The following is a 16,487-nucleotide window of genomic DNA, read 5'->3' as shown; positions in this document are numbered from 1 at the left end:
AACAGAACAGGGAGACAGTCTTGAGGTATTTTAAAGAGTATTTTTTTCTTAAAAAAAATAATATAAAGTTATAAAAAGCGGCAGCAGCCTGGGGCCCGGATCTGGAGGGGAGGAGGTGCTGGCGGCTCCATCGCAGTGGGCAGGCACTTTCTTGTTAATGGGCTTTTGACTGTAGGAAGACAAGAGGCAAGAGACAGGGTCGGGCTGGAGGTCTAACTGTCCTCCTATCCAGCAAACTATGTGGGCCAGAAAAGCTAAGGCTTGATTTCCTCCTGCTGGTCTTGTGAGTAAAGCTGGGCGAGGGGGAGGATGAATGCCAGCCCAGCAGAGGCAGCCTGGAGATCACCCATGCACACGTGTGACAAAAACACACTCAGGCCCCGTGCAGCTGTCAAACTTACTACTCTCATATGGGCACCAAAGGTGTTGGTATGCATCTGGCCAGTGCCTAAACCAGGAGGGCATCTCCCCTTCCCACCTCCAATACATTCCTCCTGGCTGAGGTCACATGGATAGCTCATAGCATGCTACTCCAGGGCTCCCATCAGAAAAGGCAAATAAACCTGGCTGCTGGCTTTACCAGAAACCCTGGAGAGCTTGCCTGGTACCTGAAAACCTGGCAGTGGGTATATGTATAAGGTGGGCAGACATGCATATGGGGACCTTGGCTTATGTCCCTGCCCTTTCATGCCCTGATGCCCAGAGGCAAAACCAATGAACCAGACCAGCCCACCCACCCTGGGCCCAGCGTGTTAGGCCACAGCTCAGGGACCCAAGCTCAACCCTACTGCCCAAACCTTTCTTATCAGAGCTCATGGAGTCCAGCTTCCTCTCCTTCAGGGAACAGAGGTAGCTCCAAGTCCTGGAGTGAGGGCCACAGCCAATTCAGAAAGTGGCCCTTTGATTAAAGCAAGCAGGGGGAGGGGGAGAGGCAGAGGCAACATCTCCTTAGCCCAAAGGAGAGGGCTGGGGATAGGGGAAGGCCCACCAAGCAAAAGCTGGGGTCACCTCTCCCTAGAGAAGATGGCCCAGGAACTCTCTCTCAACTTCCCCAGTCTTCCTTTCCCTGCACATTTACTTAAGCACCTCTTTTTGTCAGGTGCCTGTGCACTCCAACCTCATCCATCCTGACCCTTCCCCGCCCCTGCTCTTCAGGGAGCTGGGCTGGTACCTTCAGTGTAGAACACTTCTCCTCAAAGGCCAGGGCTGGACCCGGCTTCTTGCGGCGCACAGAGCAGGCCGCGTCGGCAGGGGCACCAGCCTGGCAGTGCTTGGCCTTCACTGGCCGGCAGTAAGTGGCCAGGTTTTTCCGCTTCTTGGCTACCTCCTCCTCAGAGAGGCAGTTGGTCGGCAGGGCCTTGGCCGGGTGTCCAGCCGCTCCCTGGTTGTCCAGCTGAGACGCCTTGACTGGCGGGGGGGCTGATGAGGGGAACCCCGACAGTCCAGGGGCCCTGCCCGCTTCACTCTTGGCTCCACCGTCCCATTAAGCCCCATGCCCAGGGCTGTTTTAGTCTTGGCCGAGAGGCCCCGGCAGCCAGAGGTTTGCCTTTCCAGTGGCTCCAGGACGCAGGTCCGTTTGAAAGTGGTGGGCCCAGGGGATAACTTTCGCTTTCGAGAAGGAGCCTCCACCTCAAGCCCGTCCTTGCCTTTGGATGACTTGCTGGCCTTGGAAGGTGGGAGCTTGCTGAAGGATGGGGAAGGTGTGTTGGCAGGCAGTGGTGAGGTGATGGCCTGGCTCCCGCCCATGCACTCCGCCTGGCTGCAGGCGGCTTGCCACGCTGGGGGAGCCTGCAGGGTAGCCGGGGCCAAGGGCTGTCCTTGGTGGGGGCGTGGAGGGCTGGGCAGGCGGGTCTGGGGGGTGGGCCTGGAAGGCGGGGGCAGCTGCCCATAGAGGATGGGCTCAGGGGAGCAGATGGCGGGGAGCTGACAAGGTGGGATGGAGGCTCAGCCGCCGGGGGGATCTTCCTGCAGCAAGAAGAGAGCCCCACTGTGATGCCAAGCAAGCAAGAGGGCCTCCCCACCAACATACAAGTCTTTCCACCCACGTAGAAATGGCCCACAGAGCCCTGGCAGTGCTGCCCTCTGCTGGGAAACGCTGGAACTGAGGGATAGGAAGAAGGCACAGGGAAAGGCAGGAATGAACTAATATACAGACCCTTTAAAAACCTCACTTTAAATCTCAGGTTGGACATCCCCTATCCCTACTTACCCAAAAGGTACTGGAAGTGATTGGTGAGAGTTAAGATTCACTCCCAGGTGACCCATTCAGGCCCTGCCTTAGCCCAGCTCCAGGCTGCCAAGTTTCCCCACCTCCTTTTCATCCTACCTGGGGTCTTCCTGGCAAACAGCCAAGCCACATCTACAGGTATGTATGACGAATTAGGGGCTCTGAAGCCCGTGTATGCCTGGGGCCTGGGAAGGGAGGTTCTGGGGCCAGGAGACTCACTTCCACATGTGTGAGCTGAGGTGCCGTTCCAGCATAGAGCTGAGTGCCGAGCAGAACCGGTCCAGCCGGCGGCTAAACACGTAGCATCCTGGACTCACCAGCCGGCTCCCAAAGGTGCAGAACTGAAGGCAGAGGGAAGGCACATGGTTAACAGGGCCTGAAATACAGGGAGGGCACCTGCACATAGGATCTGACCTCCTCCCCACATTGTGAGCCAGGAGGACTGGCCCCCCACCCCCAGGTCCCTGCCCCAGGTCCTTACCGCCTGCGGCCGAGGGGGCCGGGTTGCATAATGGCAGTCAGTGGGGAGGTGGAGGTCATCAGATGTCCCCTCCTCCTCACTCTCCTCGCTGGAGGCCTGGGCACCACCCCGGGGCAGGGGGAAGGGGAACAGGCCTGGGTCCCCATCACCACCACAGGGGCCTTCATCATCCAACTCACTCTCAGAGGAGGCCCGGGACCTGGAAGGGCCAAAGGGGATGTGAGGGCGATGTGATGAGAGTGGGTCACGGTAGGGGTGTCCCTGAACCTGCCAAGCTCAAAAGTCGGGGCAGACACCCTGCTGGGCGATCAGACAAAGAGGAAGGAAGACAGAAAGGGAGGGAACAACAGAGCTCACAGAGTAAGAGCCAGAAAGATCAGGGGCCACAGCTCCCAAGGGGTTTTCTCCCCAGCCCCTTCACTTCCCAGGCCCTGCCTCCTCAGGGGGAAAATCTGCTCCACGTTCGCCTCCTCCAGAAAATCTGAGTATAACCACACCCAGCTCTGGTCAGCCCAGTCAATTTTCTCAACCCCCTTCTTGTATCACATATTCCTGTGAACCTATCTGTGAGCTGAGCCTATGTTTCGTGTCTGCCCCTCATGTTACAGGCAGAGATGCGTGTGTGTCTCCTTCCGCAAGGCAGGCTCTCCCCGGGTTCCAGCGCAGCCTCCGCCCACGAAGGGGCCAGTGAATAAATACACAGTAAGACTGCCTCACCCAGGACCCTGACCCTTTCGGCTCCCCAATTACGACTTTTGGCCTGTTGGAAGCAGCTGGGAAAATGTTTTTTTCCTGGGTGTTGGAACACTACAGAGAGCCTGGGGTACTGCGGTATTCCTGGTTAGGAACAGGGAGTCGCCCACCTCCACACCACCGCCAGGGGCCCCTCCCCACACACTCAGGGTGGAGTGAGCAGCATCTTCCAGGGCACTCCCTGGGCCTGTCTCCAGGGGTTCCTGATGGCCTGGGGCCAAGTGTCCCCAGGTAAGATGGGTGCTGGATCCTGGACGTACCTGGGCAGTGCACAGTATGGGTAGGTCTGCTTGGCACGAGCAGAGAAGGTGCTGCTGGGAGCAGCCACTGCTGCCACAACCTGGACTGAGGAGGGGGGCTCCTGGGAGGGGCGCTCAAGAGCTGCCTCCTTGCGCCCTGGGCTCTTCTCCTTGGGAGACTCCCCTTTGCGGGAGTTGGCCTTCAGCTCTGCCACCAGCACGTCAAAGTCCTTGGCTCGGCCCTGGACTTCCCTGCGCTGGTGCACGGAGTGGATCTAGAACACAGCAGGGGGAAGGGTGGGGAGGGGCTGAGCAGAGGTAAGGGGTGGTGGTGTGCTCTGGCCTGGGCAAGTGAAGAGACTGGGTGTGTGAGTGTGGGTGTGTTTGTGTGTCCTTGTTTCACTTCCTGACAGGGCCAGAACCCTCCTCTGGAGTGGGGGATCTGGAAGCCAGCCCCTGCCCACTGTCCCCACCTTGGGCCCAGTGGGGGCAGCCTCCCCTCCCCTTGCCTGGTCTAGGCTTAACCCCCATCCCTTCAGCTGGATCTTGGATGAGATCTCACTCGCTCTCCCTTCCCAGGGCCCGTGTCTGTGCTGTCCTCCCTCACTATGCAGAGGGACTGGGGGTTACCTTGCAGGTCAGCAGGCGGGTACAGATCTTTTTGGTCTCTGGATTTATTACCCCACACTGCCTGTTGAGGTCGCACTCCTTCCCTGTGGGGAAAGCGGTTCCCATGAACCCCAAGGCCATTTCTGGGAGGGTCTGGTGTCTTCAGGCCAAAGGCCTGGGAGAGCTGGGCCTAAGGCAGGAGAGCCTCTGGCCCTCGAGTCTGGGGCTGCAGCCTTCCAGAGATACTCCTCTGGGCATCAGCAGCTCTCTGCTGGGTGTAAGAACCATCCCGTCCCCATGCCAGCCCAGGCACTCCTTTGGGGGGCCCCAAGTCTCAAACAGCGCAACATGTACCAGGAAACAAAAGCAGCTACAGGCATCTGGGATGCCAGGGAAACCAGCTATGGGAGGCTTCTGGTGCCCTGGATCTAGACGAGAAAAGAGATAAAGTTCAACAGCCCAAGGTGAGGAAAATACCTCACCTGCTTGGGCACAGGCTCCCATGGCCTTAATCAGGAGACCTGGGCTGAAGAGAATCTTCCAAGAGAGCAAGCAGGTCAAGTGAGTGTCCACATCAAGGGATGACCAGGAGCTCCTGTACCCTGGCACCCTGAGATGGCCAAGCCCACCCTTTCCTGACCCCCTCTCCATCAGGCCCAAGGACAAAGCAGTCCAAAGGAGTCCCCACTCTACCTTCCTGACCCCAAGACCACGACTACTCACGAGCCATCTTCCGGTGGGTTTTAGGGGGCAGCCTGGCCCCACCAGGCTCCTTTTCAGACGGGCTGCCTTCAGCCCGGTGACTAGGGCCCTCGCTGGGGGTTATCTCGATGCTCCCTCTGCCAGGAAGTTCTTTAGAAGGGGATGCCATGGGGTTTCTTCCAGGGGAGTCCTTGCTGAGGCCAGCCGGCTGGCTGAGGAAAGCAGAGGGTGGAGCCACCCTGATTCCGTGTCCATCGGGCTTCGGGAGACTGGACATCTTTTCCAGATTCACCACAGGCACGAAAAGGCTATACATGGAGAGAGGGTGCAGGCTGGGAGGTAGGGAGGCTGGGCCTGGGCCTCAGACTCTAGCCCAGAGCCATCTCCTTTCCCAGCCCTGGAACTTGGGTGGGCTCCTGCAGGAGTGCAGAACATGGGAAAAGGGGGCCCCATATTCCCCGGAGCAAGTAGAAGGGAGCTGCAGAGAGAGATGGCCGCCTCCCGCAGTGAGCAGTGCCCATCGCCCCACAGCTGCCTCCATGTGTGCCAACCCCTCCCTGGGCTAGGGTCAGGGCTTGTCTCAGGGAGTCTCCAGCCTTTTCTTACCAGAGGTTGTCCTTCTGGGTCTTCTCAGGAGGCTGGTGGCCACGGCTCCGGGACCCCTGGCCCTTCTCCCTGGAGGAGGTTTTGGTGGAACCTGGGGCCCTACAAGCTGGGCCCTGACCGTTCACTACATGGCATTTCTGAGAGCTGGCAGGGGCTGGAGGTGGAGGTGGGGCCCGGGCGTAAAGCTTGCTGAGCGGCCCATGTCTTCTTTCTGTCACCAGGAGGTGGAGAGAGCAATCGAGGTGAGTGGCATCAACTGTCTCCTTCCCCAACCTCCTAACCCTGCTCACAGACTCACGATAGAGAATCTGGAGTTTCCAAAGCTTAGATTTTAAGTTTGCCATTTGAATTTGAGCCTTCAAGACTCAAAATTCTAGGAATCAGCTTCCTGAACCTCTTAGCTCTTCCCAGATGCTAAAAGGGTGCTTAAACAATAACCCCAACCAACCACAATCTGTGAAGCTCCCTGCCCCCACCTTCTATTCCCAGAGCCTCCCTCCATTACCCACATGACCTCCCAATCGGCCCTGTCCTCAGAGTTCCATGTTCCACCTTCCCCTGTCCCCTCTATCTCCTCCCTAGGGCTCCCCTCACCGCAGTGCTTCTGGAAAGCTTGAGGCTTCACCACTTGGCTGCAATGGTTACATACAACCAAATAGAAGTCGTCATGGGCAGGGCAGTGCCCGAAGATGGACATGTCTGCAATGACAGAAGCCCTTATCACTGGGGCTGAGGACACCAGCTTTTCCCTGTAAGATCAGAGAACACTCCCACCCACCACTCAGATGACACTTCCCCTCCCAGCTGATATGACAAGCTTTATATTGGATGCTTCCAGCTTCCAGAGTTCAATCTAACCAGTCCCTAAGAATGCAGGCTTTCAGGTGAATGGGCACCAAACACCAATGATTAGGATCTCCCTCAATAAGTCACAGGAGCCAGGGGAATAGGCTGACTCAGACCTATCAAAGTGAGAATCCCCAGACCTGCTGCTTCAGGCAGCCACCTCCTGGGTTGTGGTGGAAGAAGGGAAGGTGGTCCTGTCTGCCCTGGGCCCCAGCCCCAGTACGTGTCAACCCGCACCTTCTTTAATGAGGGTCATGGCATCCAACTTCTTCAGGTTTTTGTTACTCTCCTCCAACTCAGCCCCTGGAGGAGAAACACAGCTCAGAAGGACCACCCCCATCCCAGAAGCCCCATCTCCCATCCGACCAGGTCCTGGGACCAAGAAGGAGGAAGCCCTCACTCCTTGACAAGCACCTGGTGCTCAGGACTACTTGGAGAACCTTTCAGTGGATCTTTCTCAAGTGCCCATTCTTCCTTCACCTGCTACCTCTGGAATGAGCTGACCCCATTAGGAGGGATCCAGCCACCTTTCTTATGGATCCTTCATTCCAAGGTACAGTTCAGGATTCCACTGCTGCCTAGTTGGGTGACTATGGGTAATTATCTCTTTTCTGGGCCTGCTTCCCCATTTAAACGGGAAACAGTCCTTAACATATTTTACTACAGAACCCCGAGTACCTTCTTGAGATTTCTCAGAGAGGTCCTTTCTGCTTTTCTGTGGCATCCCAAACAGATACTCTCCTAGGTCCCCATCCCCGATTTTGTTCCACCTGGGTTGCCATGGCATTGTCAAAGTTACACCCAGCTTCTCAGGTCCTGCACTGATAGGATGGCCACAGAGCAGAGAAACTGCTGTCTTATGGCCCTTCAGCATCTTCAAAGTCCCCTTGATCAGCTATGCAAGCCCTTTTCCTCTTAAGAGGGGGTTTGGGCAAGGGTTGCCCTTGTACCTCAGTTTCTGGGTTGATGACAAAAACGTTTTAGCTGTGCAAAGCAGCTCTTTCCCCATCCCCCTACCTTACTCCTCTCCCCTCCCTCCTCTACGCCCCCTCCCTGTCCCTTGGAAAAAAAATCAATTCTGAGTCACCAAACCCGTCTGATTCCATTTCCGGTTCTCAATGCACCCAGACCCTGACAATGGCCCCATCCTTGCCCACCCAGCATGGGGCAGTTCTGGGGTGGCCTGAGGCTCCCACTTAGGTCTGCTTCTGACACCTACTAACAGACGTGCCCCTTTCTAGAATGAGAAGAATACTGACAGTCTTATATAATCTCCAGATATGAGGGGTGGTGGGTTAGGCATGCAAGAAACAAGGGGCAGCTCCCACTCTTAAGTCCATTAAAATGCTGTGATGGACAGAACTGAGCTGGGAGTTGGACGTCTCAGAGGAGAACAAGTGTCATCAGAGACCGCTCCATGTGGTCTCTTCCTCCACCTCTTCTCACTTGCAAACTTCTTCAGGGGCGTGATGCCTGCTGTCACCCCAAAGGCCACGAGGCCAGATGCCCCCTGGGGCCCAGGAGACAAAGATCAGGAGAAGGGGCTGTCAGCCCGCTCACCAAAAGCACTCAGGGGCCTAGAGAAGGTGGGGGTCAGGGGAGAGAGCCCGGGAGGCAGGGCAAGAGGCCCGGGAAAGGACGGAGGGTTGGAGGCATGTATGGATGGACGGAGGAGGGAGGAAGGGAGGATGGATGGATGGATGGACCGACGAACTAATGCGGAGGAGGCGGGGATCTAGTGGCACTGCAGCCGACAGGCAAACGCCGAAAAGGAGCAAAAGGTGTGGGGCAGAAGGCGAAGGAACAAGGGGGGTTGGGAGGGGGGCACAGAAGTGGGGTGCGTGGGAAACACGTGGAGAGGACTGTTGCGGATGGGGAAAGCTCAAGGCAGGTGCAGGAGGGGCGGAAGCTGGAGGACAGCAGGCAAGAAGAAACATAAAAGCAAGCAGATGTGGGGGCAGGTATTGGGCAACGGCAGAGGCAGAGGTGGGCAGGGTGGGCTGCTGGAGAAGAGCCGGCGCTAGGACCCGGAGGCGCGAAGGTGGCGGAGCGGGCGGGCACTAGGACCCGGCGGGTCCTTTGTTTGGGGGGCCGGGGAGCCGGACGGCGGCTCCCGTCGGCAGCTCCCCTCTGTTGGCGGGGGCCCGGAGGGGGGGAGGGGAGACAGTGATGGGGTCTTCAGACTCTAGGGGTGCTTCACTCACCGTCGGCCGCGGGCAGCTCGGCCCGCTCCACCCACGAGCTCCAGCTCTGTCCCGCGAAGTCATCGAGACTCGGCACCCGCCGCTCCAGAGCGGCCATTGCTGCCGCCGCGCGTTCACGCACCGCCATCACCGCCGCGGACGCGCGCCCGCCCCGGCGCCGCCGCCGCGCGGCCCCCTCCCCCCATCCCTGCCGCGGGCACGCCTCCCCTCTCCCTCCCACCTTTCCAGCTCACTCTTTGCGCAAGCGCAGCACTGGTTGCCTTCCCCTCACTCTCCGTGCCGCATAGCCTTCTGGGAAACGTAGGCTTAGAGGTGGGGAGGTTGCCTACTGAGCTTGACGCGAGAGCCCCTCCAAAATGCACAATTGCGGGGGAAAAAGAGACCAAAGCCCCAGGACCTCTGCTCCTAACCGTTGTGAACACATTCTTTGTGCTACCAGCCCACTCTCTTAAGTTCGCTGCACACAAACCCCAGTCCCAAACCTCTCTCTGCCCAAGATGCCCCTTTAAGCCGTGCTTCCGCCAGCTGGCTGGCGCCCCTTCCCGGGCTGGCGGCCACGAAGCGACTTCGCTTCCCCGTAGATCGAATGCGGTAGGTGCAGGGAGGTGGGCGCTGTGAATCAGAAGGGCAAAGGGAGGGGGTCTGTAGGATGTGCTGAAGGACACAGGGGTTGGAGTGGGGGAGGGTCCTCGACTCTCGGGTTGTGCCTCCTGTGTGGGAAACCCACGCTGCCCTGACGCAGAGCAGAGGGTTGAAGTGGCGTTGTCTGGGTTTGGGAGGACCTAGCTGAGCTGACCGGGATCACCTGTCAGGATGACAGAAGGCTATCTCCGAGCCAGAGCCAGCCCCGGAACTGGGGTGGCCCCGAGGCTGCTGGTGTTTGCAGCATCTCTGCTGATCCGTCTCTCTCCTCATGAGCACTGCGATCGATACCCTGTACCGCCTCTTCCCAAACCTGGCTGGACCCTGACTCCATCCATCCCTTTGGCTTCTTTTCCTAACGAATATTTTCTCTGCTGGCAGGGCTGCTACCAGAGCCTGGGCACAAGGAGATTTCTTATCAGATCTGTCATTTTCCTTGCTAAGGCCTGGAAAATACCTTAATCATCCACCTCTTTCTCTTTTCTCAGCTGATGACATTCTTTCCCACCCTCACATAATCAAGAGACAAAAGCCTGCCCCCCACCCCATCACATCAGAAAAGAGATACTAATTCTCTTCTCCCTCCTCAACCCCTTACACCTCACCACATACTCATTCTTTCATCTAAGGGGAAACCAAACTGGAGGCAAATAAGTCAAGGTCTGTGACTTCAAGACCTCAGACTGTCTTCTCATTTTCACCCAGGGAAGGTTTAAGTACTTCAAGGATAATCTCTGAGGGTAGAGATTCTTAACCTGAGAACCATGGATGATTCCTAGGGGGAGTGGGACACTGGTGACATTGAACGTAATATTGTGCCCAAATGTATTTTTCTAGGGAATGTAAATGTAGCCTGTGACTGTTTCTCAGAAGGGGCATAGAGGTGCAAGTTTGTTCAGCAAGAACCTTTATAGTTAAAAGGGCAAAGCACGTGGCCCTCAACTCCTGACAGGAAGCTTGTCTAGGTCACAGATGGTAGGAGAGCAAGTGGAAACAGCATTGTGGAAGCCAATATCTCTCGCCTTTTGAGTTTGCTCTAAATTTACTGATGAGTCTCAGTTACTTTGGACTAATTGGTGCCACCAAAAGAGGAGATGTTGCCAGACTGGGGTCCGCCAGGAACAACTCAGCCTGCAGACTCTTATCGCTGGGAGTGCAGAGTGGAGAGGAGTGGAATGATGTTTTGGTGGAAATGCTGATATTTGTCCAAGAACTTAAAGCAAGGGGAGGAGGAGGAAAAAAGTCCCCAGAAGGGCTACATTCTTGGCGCCTTCATGGCAAATGCTTGAAGCACTGTTTATTCAAATGTATAATAACAAGCACCAGAAAACAACATGCAACATTCTCCCCCCACCCCTGATCTTCAATCCCAGAAGAAGGACACCTATGACCATGATAGTGGAGGGAACTCATGTTCAGGAAAGGTCCTAGGTGGGCACCCTGGCAGGGTCAGAGTTTACTAGGGCAAAGGGCAAGTGCCCTGCCTGTTGGCCTCCTGTGGCAACTGGAGAAACCAGCACCTTCTACCTCAGGCCCCACTAGGCAAAGTGGTGATGCCAGCCCTAGTTGGGGGGGACACGAGTCCTATGAGGACAGCTGCGCACTCAGCATTAGACCCAGCCCAGCCCTCTGAAGGTAATGAGGTGAAGTAGCCTTTCCTCTTAGGGTGGCTATGGAGAGAGAGGCCATAGCCTAAATCAAGGTTCTTCAGGCTGAGAACAAGCCAGCCTCCTGAAGAAGAGAAAGAGCCTTCTCTGCTCTAGGGAGAGTTCTGGGCTAGGAGTCCTTGGCAGGAGTGCATACCCACCCATCCCCTTTCCCTAGCTGAAGGGCCAATTAGTAACTTAGGCTCCCAAATGAGAACACTTTATCCATCACATTTCAGATAAATTATAAATACGTACACAGAATCCAAACAAAGTTCCAGTAGAAGCTACTCACAGACACTCACAGGGGCCAGCTTGAAGAAAACTGAAGGTCATCCCTTTGTTCTCTGTATCTCTGGAGCTGTGGGCAAAACTGTCTCCCCTTGTCCTTGAGTAATCATGGGGACAGCTCAGGACAGAGAGGTTCAGACTTAGAAACACCCTTATCCCCATCTCCTATCTTCCCTCCTCAAATGCCTTCCCCCAAATCTAAAAAACAAAACACCTAATTTTTCACTGAAGGACTCTGGAGCATTTGAAGATGTAAACCTCACACTCCCCTGTCAAGTGAGGAAACTGACCCAAAGAAGAAATCATTGGCCCAAAGTCAAAGGTCCTGCCGCCTGGGTACCCCAGTAATGCACACGTTACAATGGAGGGTGCTGAGGAAGGTGAGGAGGTTGGAGGGGTTGACTCAGTCCTGAGGAGAGACTGGCACAGGGCACATTTACCTTTGGGATGACAACTGGGCTAATTGGCACTGGATTGGAAAACGGCTGGATTCTGCCTTCTTCCTTCTTCCCTGGGCAGCCCTATGGCCAGGGCAGACTGAAATGTTTTGAGCTGGATGGGAGACAGATGGCCCTTATCCAGTCAGCACTGACTCTTGGGCCCTGGGGTCCCCAGAGGGACTGAAGAGGTGTCAGGAAGGGGAGACACACCAAAGACAAATATGGAACTGGGTCCCGAAGTGAAGAAGCACCAAGAGCATCAGCCTGCCCTGGACTGGGGTGGGCGTGTAGGGGGGATAGAGCTTGGAGCAAATGGGGAAGCAGGGGAGGAATGGCGGGCAAAGGGAGAGGGCATGTTCTTTCGTAAAGGTGAGAAGGGGAAGTACAAAACGGGCCAGAGAAGGAGCAGGGCGGGAAAAAAACAAGTAGAGAGTGAGGAAGAAATGGGCCCATCCATCCATGTCCTGGGGCTCTGGGGCAACTTAGACTCATGATGGTCCTTTCTTACCCTTTCAAAGCCCCTGTCTGGCCCCACAGGAATGAAAGGAAGGCCTGGACAGACTTTGAAAAGGATCTTGAATGCCTCAGACCCAAGAGGCTGGGGAAGGGAGAGGGACAGAGAGGTGGGAGGCGGGGAGGCTGAAATGGAGATGCTCCTAGACCCCTCATCTTGTGTCCCAAGTGTGAGACCAAGCCCAAGAAGGAGGACAGGGAGGAAGGTAAGGAGTTTCTAGGGCAAGTATGAGTTTAGAGTGTTGGTGGAAGTGCCCCAGCCTGGAGGGGTGGGAGGACTAAGGGAATAAAAAAAACTGATTCCCCAGCAAGTTTCCTGGCTTCTGTTTCTTGAAGTTGCAACTCAGTTGCAATTTATCTGCTCCTCACCAAGTCTCAGCCTACTTGGGACCCTCTGAAAGGCTGTTTTCTAGGCTAGTCAGCCTCCTGGGTTCCCACATGATGGGGGTCTGTGGGCAAACAGGCCAGAGGAGAGGGTGGGGAGCATACTGAGCTCAGGCTGATTGGAGGTCAGCGCAGACACGGGGCCTTGATGACAGCCATTGAAGAGGGGTCACTAAACCACTGGTGGGCCCTCCATGCAAGGGGGCAGGGAGAAGGCTGCCAGCCAATTTCCCCTCCCCCCACTTTTATTGAAGCTGGACAGACTGATAGAAGTGGCAGCTAGGAACCAGTCTCAGGTCTCCTGACCCCAACCTTTGCCTGTAGCAGAGGCTGGTTCTCAAAGGCTGTGAGGGTACATGTAAGACCCCAAGTAAGATGCCTGGGTCCAGGCAGTAGATAAGAAGCACTGAGCTCCTGCCATCCGGGGCTCCAGCAAGAGGAGGGATAGGAAGCCACTGGGAGGGCTGCCCAGGTTTCCGACAGCTGATGCCTGCCCATCCAGTGAAGACGTCTCAAAGCTCAGAGCCCAGAATAATGGGGGAGGGGAGTTGGGGGAGGAAGAAGAGGGAGGTCCTGGAAGCCAGAGGCGGTTGAAGAGGCGCTGTCCTGTTCGGGAGTAGCCGGGTGGGGGCCGCTTACTGCTTCTCCACCGCTCCTTGCTCAGCTGCGCTCTCCTGGCCGGCGCCCTGGCCCTGGTCCTGGCCCTGGTCCTGGCCCTGCCCATACCACGGGGTCTCCTTGAACACAAACCAACAGTTCCCGGCCCACAGGAAGAAGTTGATAAAGCCAAAGAGCTGCAAAGACATCAGGGGGAGGGCGGCTTATGAGAATAGAAGGAGGGCATCCTGGGAACAGGGAGGGGGAGTACCTGTGTGTTGGGGGGAGGGGGAGGTGCAGAGGGCTAGAAAGACTAAAAGAGAACTGGAGGTAGAGTCAGGGTTTAAGGCCATCACCCACTAAGGGATTCTCTGGTGAAAGTGTCTAACTCTGACCCAAGCTGTGGCTTGGTCGCTAGGAGAACCTGGCTCCTGGAGTGGAGCACCGTGCAAAGCACAGCAAGGAGCAAGGGCTCTAGTGGCGCTTCCCACGGCGTCCGCAGGCCGTTTTCCCTAGGCCTTGTTGGGGTGGGTGGGGCCAGAGCTGTCCAAGGTGCTCCTTCCCTAGGGCAGCGACCCAGCCAGCTCTATCCAAATATTTATTCAAAATATTTAAAAACCTATCAGCAGGGAGTTTTTAGGGGGAAGTGTACTGATGTCTGCAATCAACTCTGAAATGCATTAAAAATAAGATGGATTGATAGACGAAGAGAGGCAGATAGATACGGGACAGAGCAAGTCTAGTAAAATGTTAATGGTACAGCCTAGCTGATGAGTGCGTGGCTGTTCACCGTAAAAGTCTTTCAACTTCGCCGAATGTGTGAACATTTTTACAGTAAAAGGCTGTGGGGCTAACACCTATCAGCAGGGTTCCAGCAAGGTCTAGAAGGCTCCCTGGTGTGCCAGCCATTAAACCTTTCAGTTGCTGGGCCCGGGGAAGGTTCAGGCCATTTTCAGGGCAGGGCTGAGGTGGCTGGGCTGACAGGAGGGCATTTGCAAAGCTCAGCTACTTACCAACTGATATGGAGATGTTTCAATGTTCTAACAGCTGGGGTGGCCAAATACATGCATACCAGCTAGACCCACCACTGCCCAAAGACCTTTTCCAGCCTGGAGGCCTGAGTGACAATAAGCCCCTTCTCACCCACTCTGGGTCTGCTCCCCGCTTTGAGCCCAGTCACAGCCCTGGGCTCCCCCTCCACCTGCTCACGTGTGTACATACACACAGACCGTAAAGAGGCAGGAGGAGGGAGAGGCAGTCACAAAGAGCACGCCTGGAGGTGGGGAGAAGAGAGGGAAATGGGAGGCAGAGGGCAGAAGGAGGAAGGCACAGGAGGCTGAGTGGCTCTTGGGTTCCCCCTCCCCAAATGTCCCTCAGGGTCAGCCAGGGGCCAGCAGCCAGCATTAGGTGGAGGGGAAGCACTGGCTGCCAGGGCCGGGGAGGGCAGCTGTGGAGACACCCTCTCTGTTCCTCTCAGACCCTGCTGTGACAGGCCTGGGCAGCTGGGAGTGTGCTGCCTTCCCCAGACCCCTTCAGTGGCCACAGGTCTCACCACGGAGATGTTGGCCAGTCCCATGGAGGGCGTGGCCCCGGCACTGCACACCGCCTCCTCTCCGTGGCACACAGACATGGCTGCTGTCAGGCTGGATGGTCGTGTGGCCCCCTTGATGTCAGTCAGGCCCTTGCCCCAGGCAGCTGCAGCTACCAGCCAGAAAAAGGTGAAGGAGACAGTCACACAGAAGTCCTGGGAGGAGCAGAGGGACAGGAAATGCAATCAGAAAGGCCTCCATGATTCTGTACTTCTTCTCCTCTCGCCATAAGGCACTGGAATCCTGGGGTCCCAGGACAGCTGCCTCTTCCCATCCTACCCAACACCTAGAGCTTCAGGGAACTCAGATCATCCTAGGGAATCTGCCACCGAGAGAATCCTGCCAGCCAGGGCTACCCCTGCCCATGCCCTCAGAACTGAGGTCAGGTAACAATGTGCCCAGGCATCTGTTGGTCAGTGTCATCCCCAAACCCACATGGCCTAAACTTGATACTCTCCCCACGCCCAGCCTTTCCTTTGATCACCGCTGCTCAGTTACAACTGGTGGCAGAGTGAGGGCAGACTGCAGGAGACAAATGGGGTCCCCTAAGGCACCCTTTCCACCTTGCATGCCTGGGATAAGGAGAAAGTAAAGGGGAAGTAACATTAATAATAGCTAGCACTTATGGAGGCTAACTATACACCAGGTATTTTACATGCATGTTCACTTTATCCTTCCAAAACACTATTAGATAGTTATTATTTTATTCCCATTTTATAGTTGAGGAAACTGAGAGTTAGAGAGGTTAAGGAAATTGTCAAGAGCACACAGCTAGTAAGGGACAGTGCTGGGATTTGAACCCAAGCAATCAGACTTCAGCGCCTGCTTCTTGAAGCTATTGTGCCTACTTTGAGTAGAGCAAGCGATGGGAGGTTGGTAGACGCAGAGTCCTGGGACATTGGCCTTCCACTGGCCCGAGGACCTGTGGCAGCCCCAGCACCCGAAGGGACCAACAGCAAAAAGCTGGCAGGGAGATTGAGGAGGTTCACATCCGAGTGTCAGGGACCCAGGAAAGCCACCATGTTTGTCCTCAGCCGGGGAACGTATGTCTCCTCAGTGTCTCCACCCCATCCCTCCTGGCTGTGCCCACTCACCACCAGGGGGAAGCGCCTGTTCTCCGTGTAGATGTTGTGGAAACGCAGGTAGAGGACGAGTGCAGCTATGGTGTAGAAGAAGGAAAAGATGCCCAGGGTCACGAAGAACTCAGCAGGGGCAGAGAAGTCCCCCATGAGATGCATGGTCATGGAGGTGGATTCATCGTCGCAGAGGGGCATCTCATACTGGACCCGGTTCAACCTGCAGGTGGCACGGAGCCCACCCTGAGCTCAGGGCGATCCTCTCCCTGTGGAGGCAGTGGGCTTCCCCTGCCCCAGGAGCAGTCCTGCACTAGTTCTCACCCAAGGACTCTTACAGAACCAAGAAAGGGGCAGGTAGGGAGGAAAGTTTCTGGAGGGAACCTTGCAGTCAGGACAGGAATTTCCCTGGAATTCTGGTCAAACTCTACCTCCCTCTCAGCCACCACCCCACACTCATCCACCCTGCCCAGATACAGTGACCCTGTATTTCCAAGTATCTCCACGACCCTTTAGATCGTAAACACAGTATATATAGTTCATCTATTTCTGGTAGCCAAACCACCAGGAAAATCAGCTTCATTCTGTCCCTGGGAAAGCACAGGTCCACAGTGGCCAAGTTAAGATTGGAATCACCCATTCTCA

The 16,487-nt window shown here is 56.0% G+C and overlaps 2 protein-coding genes across 2 annotated transcripts in view; both read right to left on the bottom strand.

Annotated features, from left to right (window-relative positions):
* Window positions 1–20: 20 nt before the first annotated feature.
* Window positions 21–8,794, bottom strand: ATXN7L2 (ataxin 7 like 2). Its single transcript, XM_036853524.1, is given in 14 exon segments — window positions 21–169; window positions 1,172–1,419; window positions 1,422–1,770; window positions 1,772–1,810; window positions 1,812–1,965; window positions 2,447–2,568; window positions 2,709–2,907; window positions 3,722–3,975; window positions 4,331–4,413; window positions 5,033–5,319; window positions 5,618–5,828; window positions 6,212–6,316; window positions 6,701–6,766; window positions 8,668–8,794. Coding segments are annotated over 14 exon segments (2,259 nt in total). The 3' UTR covers window positions 21–154.
* A 1,771-nt stretch (window positions 8,795–10,565) lies between these two features.
* SYPL2 (synaptophysin like 2) overlaps window positions 10,566–16,487 on the bottom strand; it is a 41,427-nt gene continuing 35,505 nt past the window's right edge. The window contains exons 5-7 of the mRNA XM_036827767.1: window positions 15,864–16,065; window positions 14,733–14,924; window positions 10,566–13,377 (exon numbers count right to left, since the gene is read on the bottom strand). Coding sequence (XP_036683662.1) covers window positions 13,219–13,377; window positions 14,733–14,924; window positions 15,864–16,065 — 553 coding nt within the window. The 3' untranslated portion in view covers window positions 10,566–13,218. The remainder of the gene's footprint in view (window positions 13,378–14,732; window positions 14,925–15,863; window positions 16,066–16,487) is intronic.

This window comes from Balaenoptera musculus, chromosome 1, assembly GCF_009873245.2.
Source record: "Balaenoptera musculus isolate JJ_BM4_2016_0621 chromosome 1, mBalMus1.pri.v3, whole genome shotgun sequence".
Taxonomy (NCBI): Eukaryota; Metazoa; Chordata; class Mammalia; order Artiodactyla; family Balaenopteridae; genus Balaenoptera; species Balaenoptera musculus.
The sequence above is the reverse complement of the archived record's forward strand: the minus strand, read 5'-3'. Positions and strand labels throughout refer to the sequence as shown.